Here is a 10184-nt window from a genome sequence, read left to right as displayed (position 1 = left end):
CCTCTGCTTTATGCAGGGGAACTACACTAAGGCCCAGAGAAGCTCCCTAGGCACTAGATCTCCCAGAATGCCAGAGATGTAGAACTACACTGGGCAGCTGGTTCTGGGCAAAAGTCCAGAGCTGAAAGTTTGGAGGAATTCTCTGGCTCTTCCAAGAATCTCCACCATACACAGTTCTTTATCTGTGTCCTAGAGACCATCACCTGGGTGGTCATTTTCATATTACTCATTAACAGCATTCTCAACCTCATCCTCTGTATTATCACTACAGCCTCCTTCCATGACCAGGTCAGGCAGTGTTTGTGCCATAAGGTGCCCCTGGCTGCTGGCCTCTACTGGCTGGAGCTTCACACTAGTGTCCCTTAACACCAACACTGCTTGAGCCATCTCCCATCACCCATACCCACATGTGGGGTGCCTTCATTGTTTTCCCAAAGGCAAGAGGCTGACAAGACCTCTGTTTCATCTTGCTCCCAAGGCTATCTGAGATCCCCAGGCAGCAGCAGTGAAGAAAGGCCAAAGGGACGTAGGGACAGCTGAACCCAAAAGAAGAGAATGAAAGGTGAGAGAGAAGTGTGACTTGACAGGGACCCCAACCTGTTCAGGCTGAGTGAGGCAGAGCAAAGTGAACACATACTGAGCCAGGCTTGTGCCCAGGTTTCACTAGCCTGTTTGGCTTACGAGAAGGCTGAGGTTCCGGTAGAGGGAGAGCAGCAGGATGTTTACCCCAGGCTAGTCAATACCACTCTATGGGTGGAAATATAGATTGAATTGCAAAGCCTATACTCCCTCTCTAGCTGCCATTAGGAGCTTAGAAACTTTATGGCTACAGAAGTGTGTCAAAGAAAGCCTTTTCCTATGAAGAAGACAAGGTGGGGGGGGGAGAGAGAGAGAGAGAGAGAGACTTTCTAGCCCCCTGGGATTTGCAGGCTACTAGAGCCAGACCAGAGGTTGCCTTCAGGCACTCTAACCTCTCTTAGGCTGGCTTATGGAGAAAACGGTCTTGTAGCCATCCAGGGCTGGGTTTCCACTCTTCATCCTTAAGCTTAGACTGTGTGTACCAGGTGAAGGAAGGACAACATAGCCAGGGACATCTCTCCCCAGGGCCACTGTCAGCATGCCTGAGATCATGCTTGTGGGCCACTCAGACTGGGAACCCTGGCCAGATCAGGGGATGGGATCTGCAGCTTCTGCCCAGGCCCTGGGTTCTTGGAGTCCCACCTCCCCCACCCCCAAATTGCTTCCCAAAGAGAAGCGCTGAGGCCCTCCCCATTCCTCCTATGGCCTTCCCTTGAGTCCTAGAGTGTTTCTGATCCTAACATGAAGCCCACATTGTAACCCGCCCTCAGTTCCTAGCCCATCATCTCAGTGAAGACAGCCACACAGCCAGAGTGGATCTCTAGTAATGCTTTATTGTTCTGCTGAGGGGTCACATGGTTCCTGGTCTCCACCTCCCTCATCTTAAATGCCCTGCCCCCTTAGGCTTTCAAGACCCCTGCTCATACCCACAGATTATAATATAGTCTGGACAGAATATGTGTGCATATATAGATGTGCATGTATACATGTATACATATATACATATATTATTCTGACTGTACAGTATTTATAGGTAGAAATAAAAAAGGCTTAAAAAGTTACAATATTGCCTGGGATCCATCTCACTCCGGTTTATTTTGCTGAAAGAAAAATAAAGCACTAGTTGGCATTTGAATGTCATTGGAAATTCCGCATAAGCCAAGATAGCTTCTGGGTAGGATGAATCAGGTTTGGATCAAGCCCCAGCTGGCTGAGATGACACTAGGCCCTTCCATCTGGCTGGCTGGCTGCCTCAGGCAGGGGCCTGGTCCCTGCTTGAGGAAGGGGCTGTTATGTCAGCCAGCTACCACAGGCAGGAAGATCAGGAGAAGAGACACAGATACAGATGTGTGTTTCTTTTTACCACCATCTGTTTTTGCTTGGCCTGTGTGGTGGGAGTGAGCTTGTTTGCTCTCCAGACAAAAGAGTGTGTGACCACAGGCCGCACAGGACACCAGAGAGTGGCAAAGTATGGGGCCCAAACTGGGGACACTGGTTCATTGATCTCCTGAGACCTGAGAAAGGAAGCCACCTCCCCCCACTACCATATCCCAAGCTAGCCGAAATTGTCATGTCACCTACTAGGAACCTGTCAGTGCTCACTCTTTAAATCAGCCTCATAAAAATCAGCATTGTATTTACACAAATAAAACAGCTCATAGTGCTTGTAGCTGCCCTGTGCTCATCTTGTCTAATTTCTGTGGAAAAACCAGTTCAGGGCCAATATTAGGCCCCAAGGCAGGACCAGAGCCTCCTGCCAACCTCAAGGGGATGCTAGCACCAGACAGGATGGCTTGCCCTCTCAGAAAGGCAAGGAGTTGGAAGCAAATATTGCTCTCTACCTCCTTCCCCTGAAGGTGGGGGAGCTGGTAAGGCTTCAGATTGATGGTGACTCTGTGGGCCTGGAGAGCAGCAGCAGTCTTCTTGTTCCTAAAATGACTCCTCTCTCTTGGGACGACAGACCACAGGCTTAGGGGTGGAGGTGGACTGGAGATGGGGCACTGAAATTCTCTTTTCCTCCCCTGAATGTGTGGAGGAGCTTCAGGAAGTAAAGGGGACAGTCAGTGGGAGCTTCAAGAGCCTGGCTCCGCCCCTGGAAGCAACATCTGGGGGCTGCTCTGCTCTCTTTATCCCCTTACTCCCTTGGTGCCAGGGGGCCTGGGTGGCGCCACCTTTGGACCAAGCTGAGGCTCACAGTTTTGTCTCAGGGCCAGCTGCCTGCAGGGTGGGGAAGGAGTCCCGGATCTTTGCCACTTCCATGGCACACAGGTGCCCAAAGACTTTGTTGTACCAGTCAGGAGAACGGCCCCTGGGGAGGTAGAAGCAGGCAGGCATGAGCTATGGGTTCTTCCCTGGAGCCCTTCCCAGGAGGAAGAAAGGGCTTTCCCACAGCCTCCCAGGATCAATGGCATGGGGCAGAGGTGGGGAAAGTGCCAGGGCTAAAGGGGCCTGGTACCTGAGATCAGCACGGCAGATGTGAGTGAGCCGGGAGCGGCCCAAGCCACAAGGCTCCATGAGGTACTGGGAAGTGAGCATCATGGCCCTCACCCCTGACTCTGGCACAGGTTGCTCGGGATCCAGGGACTGGGAGACAAGCAGACAGCCACCACGGGGCAAGTCGGAGCGCCACATCCTGTGGGGAAGAGACACATACGTTCACATTCCTGGTGTCTGCTCCCACTCCACCTCCCTGGTTCCCCAAGTGCATCAGGATGACAACCAGAAGCCCTCACCGGAGCACCACAAAGTCGCGGCAAGGATGGGGTGCCATGCTGTCAGTGACATAGTGGTACAGCTCCACACCCGGCATCAGGGCTTCCAACACCTGGGCCCGCAGCAGGTCCTCATCCCAGAGGGCCCGTTCCCGCAGAACACGGTGCAGCACTACAGCCGGAGGGGCTGCTACCTCTGTGGACACCTTCCACACACGCAGGGGATGCCCATCGGACGCCTGGGAGCCACAGGAGTGGGGACAGGGGACAACTGTCAGAGCTGGAGAACAGCCACTCCACCCACCAGTTCCAGCCTGCCCTCACTTTAGCCCCTGAAAAGGGAAGGTTGCAGAGCTACTGTGCTAACCCCAGCCAGATCCAGACAGGCCTTCCCTGTGTTCCCTGTCCTCTCTCTCCTCTTTGGACATCTGCTTCTCCACCTAGTCAAAAGCACAAAGAGATGACAAGACACAAGTTCTCTGGGGCCTAGTAGGCACTACCATGAAATGGACTCAGAGCTTGGAATTTCTAGAAGTGAACAGGAAGAGAAGGTGGTGATCATCCTCAAGGAACTCACCATCTAGTGCAGGAAGTAGAACATGGGCACAGCAATCAAAGCTGCCACTTAGTGAGTCTTTTGTATGTGTCAGGCACTGCACGAGCTTCTCATCCCGATCCCGTAAGGGAGATTTTAGACGGGTTTATACATGGCAAACCTCAGGCTTGCAGTCTTGTAATCAGAATCCAAGAAAGAAGATGGCTAGTGCCCAGAGGAGGACAGAGAGAAGTCATCTCCAGTTTGGGACATGACAGGAGGCTCTGAACGAAGGAGAGTGCATATCAAGTCAAGGCTAAAAGTGGCTTGGGAAATTTAACGCTTGGGGAAGGTCAGTCCAGACAGCAGGAAAGCAGGGGCAGAAGCACAAAGGTGGAAGTGTAAGGAGCTCAGCATGACCATGGTGCAGAAAGATACTGGAGGTGAGGCTCTGCAAATAGTGACCTGCCTGGAATGGAGATTTGGTATAGGAATTCTGTCAGGCAATGCTCAAATGAGGGCTCCTGGTCTCATTTGGTTCTTGACTCCTTAAGGAACTTGCTTTGCTTGCTTACACCTTCCAGGATCAAGCCAAGGCACAGTGACACTGGCTGGGGAGCTCCTTCGTTTGGGATTCTTGGCCTCCCCTGCATGCACCACGCCCTCTCCCAGCCCCATGGCAGCCATTGGCAGTGTGGTACTCACTTTCCGGCAAGCCAGCTCCGTGTGCTGGGGCCCTGGCATACTCATCCAGCCCTTGAAGCGCTCAGCAGCATCACGCAGCAGCTCTTGGACACTTTCTTCCATGTAGAGGCTCAGGCTCATGCCTGCAGCTTGGGCCTGCCGCAGTTCAGCCAGAGCTGGGCCAGGAGAGCTGAGCTCAGCTGCACTGTAGGAACCACACAGTTGCAGCACCATGTCCTGGGGAACCTGGGAGAGCACACATACACTAGGGCCATGGGGAGAAACAGGGGGTGAGAGACCATCATTCCCAGAGCCCATGGGATCTTTCAGGTCCATGTTATGGGGGTAGAGAAGCCTGACTACTGCAGTGAGATAGATGAGAAACCTTGTAGGAAAAGAGTTGGAAGTTGAGGGGCATGCATCAAGTTGGGCCCTTACCCCTGACTTGGGGTAAAAATCTCTGGCCTGATAGTTCCTCCAGGTGTGAGCCTAGAGTTACTCACTTGGAAAAGTTTCTTGCAGTCATTGATCATGTGTGATAGGCCCTGAGTAGCAGCCATGTTCTCACTCAGGTCCCTAGGGCCTGGCCGGCCAACGATGCTGCGTTTGTTCCTGATCCTAGAGGGAAGGGCAGGGAGGAGAGGATGGCACATGGGCACAAGACAAGATGGCTGACTGGTTGGCTTCTAGCTCCCCTAAACACAAAACAACCTGCTGCTCTTTAGAAGGCCCTGCTTCAAAACATCCAACCAGTTTCAGGCCCCTGAACTGTCAGGCTGACCCCTTGTGGTGATGCTGGGGAACTGTAGGACCAGCCATCAAGGACCAACAGTCCAAGGAGGCCCAAACCCTCCCTGCCTGGCCCTGCCACACACTGCCATGTTTTACCTGGGTGAGGTGCCATCCTTCTTGGAGACGTTGAGATGGAAGATGGAAGGTGCCAGGCACACTGCTAGGTTGCCAGCTGTCATCTGGTTTTCTTCAGCAGAGGCAATGTCACTTAGGAAATAGAGCAGGGTCTGTAGGACCTCTCGGTTCTCATCAGGGAGCAACAAGGTGGCGGCTTGTGCTGCTGCCAACCATTGATCCTTGGGGAGGACTGTGAGGAAGGAATGGCAGAACAGCTTTCTTATTCCTCTAGAGCTTCTGGCAGCAACTCTCCTGCTTCTAGGAATTCAGAGAGCACAGCAGTCCCAAGGGAAGTCAGTCAGTGAGAGGAAAGGGTAAAGATGGGCTCTGGGATGTCTCTGGGTAAAAGAGGGGATAAAGCCCCACTCTAATATACAATGTCACCTTAGGTAAGCCCCTGCCTTTCCTCAAGGCCTCAGTCTATCTTTCCATATAATGGGTTTGGGGAATAGAACATGATCTCCCTCCAAGGGCCTTTCCAACTCTGGATAGCAAATCTTCCAATGAGCTCATGGATGTGGCTAGATTTGCTCACACCAGGTTTATCTTTCACAAGCCCCAGGATTCGGAGAGATTGAGAATGGGGCAGGTTGCTGGGGACAGGTGCAGGTGACTCACGCTGGTAGATCTGCAGGAAAGTGGTGGTGAGCTTGCTGGTGAAGATAGGCTCTGGTAGGTCCCGGAAATACTGCTTCAGCAGGTCAGCCACATCATAGGCCGACTGGCCCTCATAGCAAACATTGTCAGGGGAGGTCTCATTCATTTGGCGCAGGTTCTGGATCCTGGACTTCACCCCAGACTTGCGGAAGATGCCCACCTGGCCCATGCAGGGAAGGAAGGGAGGGAGACATGCAGGACAAGGGTGGGGTGGGGAGGAAGATTATGAGGCCAGCCCTGGATCAGGTGTCAGGAGAGTAGGCCACCCTAGAGACTTCCAAGCCTGGAAGGTTTCCTGCTGGGCAGGGTAGGAGAAAAATGGCAAAACCAAAGAGAAGCATTTTTATAGCCTTAGGGTCAAGAAGAAATATGGTTTTAGTGGGAATGAGCAGGAAGAGAGGGACCTAAAGCAGGCTCCTAAAGATGGGCCCTATGGGGCCCGGGCTGGAAATAAGCCGGCAGAGAGCTTGGCTGAGAGGAGCTTCAGCTCCATCCTTGCTGGGCCTTCCTAAGGCTCAGAAAGGTCTCTAGTGGGCCAGAAAGGCCATAGCAGCTCCCCACCAAATTCCTCAGTCTTAGATTTCTTCCCCAGTGTCATTTCTCTGTAGGTTCCCTGGCAGGGCTCACCTGGTCCAGGCACTGGCTGCGCAAGTAGCGCATGGCTTGCTGAATGCTCTGTGGCAGTGGCTGGCCTGTGCGCTGCACGTGGATGAGGGGTGGCACCCCAAACACCTGCTGGCCCCGGTAGTCTGGAGTCTTATTCCTTTTCATGAACTTGGGCACTGACCTGTTTGGGGGAATGACAAGAGATCTGTGAGGGGTGTGGGGTAGGCCCAGACACAGCTTGGAGACTCTGTAGTCTCAGGGGGCTCAGGCAGGGGTGAGGGGAGTAAAAAACACACCACATCCCCAGAGTCAACATTCACTGAGCACCTGCTGTGGGCCTGGCCCAAGGGAGTCACAGAGGAATACAAGGAGCTCTCTGTCTGGTTAAGGAGATAACTGTGTCGACAGGCAATGACAATATATGTGGCCAGGAGTGGACCAAGAACTTAGGGGAAGACCCATGAGGAAGGGGAACTATACCTAGTGGATCAGAGAAGGCTTCAGGGAGGATGTGGAAATTCAGCAGGCTCATGAGGGATAGGTAGGTGTTGTCCCAGAGGAGAAATGGGGAAAAGGCATCCCAGGCAGAGAGAACAGCATGGACAAAGGCAAAGAGGTAGGCAAAAAGAGTATAGCACATTCAGGGAAGGGCAACAACTTTAGTGGCCTATATGGTGGTAGTGCTTGAGAGTGGCAGGCTAGAGAACCCAACAGCAAGGGCAGGGCTGGAACATGAAAGGATCATCATGGGAAGGAAGCTAGGCCCTATTCTTTGGCAGTTGAGGGGCGGTGTGGGGGGGGGACAGAAGGGTGTTTATCAGGAGAGCAGCAACCAAAGATGTATTTTAGAACAATCTCACTGGTAACAGCCTGGAAGTTGGGATGGAGGAGTTACAGCTCAAGGACCTAAGGTCCACTACCCCCACTCCTCCTCACACATGGCACACACTCATGCATGTCCCATGAGCATCCCCCACAGACATATGCAAGCCATGCTGACCTCTCAGGCCATGGCCCCTCCAGCTTCCCAACACTATTGGCTTCTGGGCTCCACCTTCTCGCACCCACCTTCAGGGGATGACCCTTCCAGGGTCCTGGAGTGGGGACAGAGAGGGGGCCAGCACCTGGATAAGAAGCTCCCCACATACCATGGCCCAGGAGCACTCACCAGACCCATCCTGGTTTGTGGGGCACAGTGTACTTCTCCATGAAGGCAGTGAGCCGCAGCAGTGAGCCCTTGTGCAGGAGGTGGATCTGGCCAGCAAACTGCCGGTTGATCTCCAGTGACTCTGAGTTTAGGCTAGGCCGGTGGGAGTTCTGGAAGCTGTGCCAACGGAGCTTCCTGGTGAAAGATGAGGAAGTGCAGAAGGGCCAGAGGAGCAGGTTTGGATAAGCCTTAGGAAATGGTGACTTCTTCTGATCCCTTTATTCTCCCCAAAGAAAACAAATGCAGGGAGGGAGATGTGACTACTGTCAGCATTGCTACTGGGTCCCAGGGTGGTAAACCTTAATTTTAGTTTCCAGGGCTGCCAAGTGGCCAAGAAGCTATCAGGGAGGGTGGCACAGAGCTCAGGCCCATCTAGTGCCAGCAAGCAGTACCAGCCCCTTATCCCTCCAAGACTGCAGTGTAGGGGCTGTTCTGAGAGCCCAGAATGGTAAAGCTGGGGACCAGAGACCATGTCCTCTAACACCTATGATTTACTCATGGGGAAAAAAATGCCCAAAGTGGAGCTAGAATTTGTTCAAGGCCATGGCAGAGGTAAGCCCTGAACTTAACCTGGAGGCAATCAAGAACCTGTCCCTGGGCCTGGGCACTTCTTAGTGCCTTGAAAAAGAGTTGTGTAGAGGAGAGAGGGAGGGATGGGAGAGAGGGGAAAGAAGAAAGGGAGGATGAAGGATGGGGAGCAGGACAAAGAGACACAACAGAGTCCTCTGTCCCCACCCTTACTCAAAACTCCCACCTGCACGGTCTAGTCAGTGAGGCCCCAACGCCTGAATCTCGTCGTTCACGTGGTGCTGATGCCTGAAGTCCAGCTGGTGAGCCTGCAGCCTCAGCCTCATTCACAGAGTTTCCGCTACTGTCCAGTTCACTGGAGGAGGCCACAGTGTCATAAATGGAGTGTCCTTCTTCCACAGACAGGCTGGAGGCAGAGGTTGGTTCCCCACCTGAATTTGCCTCCTGCTCATTATCCTGGGCTGGGTGTGGGGCCTCAGCCTGTGCCTGTTCCAGGGGCTCAGCCTGAGCCTGAGCCTGAACCTGAGCTGGGACTACTGGATGAACATCAGCCTGGCCCAGAGCTGAGGACTCTCTATGGGTCAGAGCCTCTAATTGGGCCAGAGACTCAGCCTGCCTTTCAACCTCAACTGTGGCTACTTTTACTGAAGTGGCCTCCTCCTCTTCTTCCTCTTCCTTATCTCTAGTCCCCAGGTCTGGGTAGATGGCCTGAGACCAGAGCTCTACCCGTTGCTGCAGCCCCCACACATGCTGGAGAATGTCATCTAGGTGGGCGTAGTTGCCCCCACCCTCCTCATCTTCAGCTTCAGCCCCAGCCAGTACAGGCTCAGCTGGGTATAGCTCAGGCATGTTGTCATAGGTGCTGGCATGGCTGCCTGTGGAGCCACAGGAGCCCCGGCGCCCTTCATAGCCCCAGGGCCTACCTGGCTGCCAATCTGCCAGGCGGTGTCCATCCTCAGGAAATAGGCTCTCAATGGACAGGGAGCGAGGGAATGTGCCTGGTTTGTGGTCCCTGGGCACATGCACGAGGCAGTCACCCTGGTGCACCTGCTGAGGATGCCGAAACATGGCCACAGGCCAGGCTTCCCAAGCCCTCTGAGCCTTAGTGCCACTGTCACCAGCTGAGGTGGCTGTCCTATTCTTGGCCCTATAGAATCCAGCTGAGAGGAAGCCACGGCGACTGCAGAAAGAGGAGGCTTTGGTGGTCTTTGAGGTGGCTGGGCTACGCTCAGGCTCTGTTTGCTGGCTGCCACCCTTTTCCTTCCACCTCAGAGAATCAAGGTGCTTAAGGAAGCTACGAGAATGGCGCTTCTTGGCTTTGTCCTGGAGACCCTCTTGGCCCTGGGTGGGGCTGAGGAATGGCTGGTCATTTGGTCTGGGGGCACAGCTTAGCAAGGGCAGGTCTGCTGGCTCCGGCAATAGGCTCACGGTGATGGCTGGCAGGGAAGTGGCACTAAGCTCAGTGAGGACGCTCTCACAGCTGGAGGTCACTGGCAGGCTAGGGCTTGGTGGAGCCAGTAGGTCCGAGGAGCCTACACGAGACCAACATTTACTTTCACGCTTGAAAGCCCAGTGGTTGCTGATGGTACACTGCTCTTCCTCTTCTGAGTCTTCATTCTGGGGAGGGAGCCACAGGGTCAGGTCAGAATAGTCCTCAAGTGCTTGTTTGTACTCCACTCCCTGCCTCCAAGCTCTTAGAGGACCTTGAGATAAAGGGTGCCACTTTCTGACTCAAGACATGTCCTAGATGTGGAGCTGGCTCTGGAGT

At 53.7% G+C, this 10184-nt stretch overlaps 1 protein-coding gene across 6 annotated transcripts in view; it reads right to left on the bottom strand.

Annotated features, from left to right (window-relative positions):
• Positions 1-1392: 1392 nt before the first annotated feature.
• The window catches only part of STARD8 (StAR related lipid transfer domain containing 8), an 84757-nt gene continuing 75965 nt past the window's right edge, over positions 1393-10184 (bottom strand). For all 6 annotated transcript variants that reach the window (XM_006943786.4, XM_006943788.3, XM_004000578.4 and 3 more), the window contains 10 exons: positions 8643-10033; positions 7850-8023; positions 6703-6862; positions 6037-6235; positions 5398-5608; positions 5013-5127; positions 4531-4755; positions 3312-3529; positions 3035-3211; positions 1393-2887 (listed from right to left, as the gene is read on the bottom strand). In XM_006943786.4, the coding sequence (XP_006943848.1) occupies positions 2770-2887; positions 3035-3211; positions 3312-3529; positions 4531-4755; positions 5013-5127; positions 5398-5608; positions 6037-6235; positions 6703-6862; positions 7850-8023; positions 8643-10033 (2988 nt within the window). In that variant the 3' untranslated portion in view covers positions 1393-2769. The remainder of the gene's footprint in view (positions 2888-3034; positions 3212-3311; positions 3530-4530; positions 4756-5012; positions 5128-5397; positions 5609-6036; positions 6236-6702; positions 6863-7849; positions 8024-8642; positions 10034-10184) is intronic.

Source organism: Felis catus, chromosome X (genome assembly GCF_018350175.1).
Source record: "Felis catus isolate Fca126 chromosome X, F.catus_Fca126_mat1.0, whole genome shotgun sequence".
Classification (NCBI taxonomy): domain Eukaryota; kingdom Metazoa; phylum Chordata; class Mammalia; order Carnivora; family Felidae; genus Felis; species Felis catus.
This window is presented reverse-complemented; position numbering and strand designations above follow the sequence as displayed.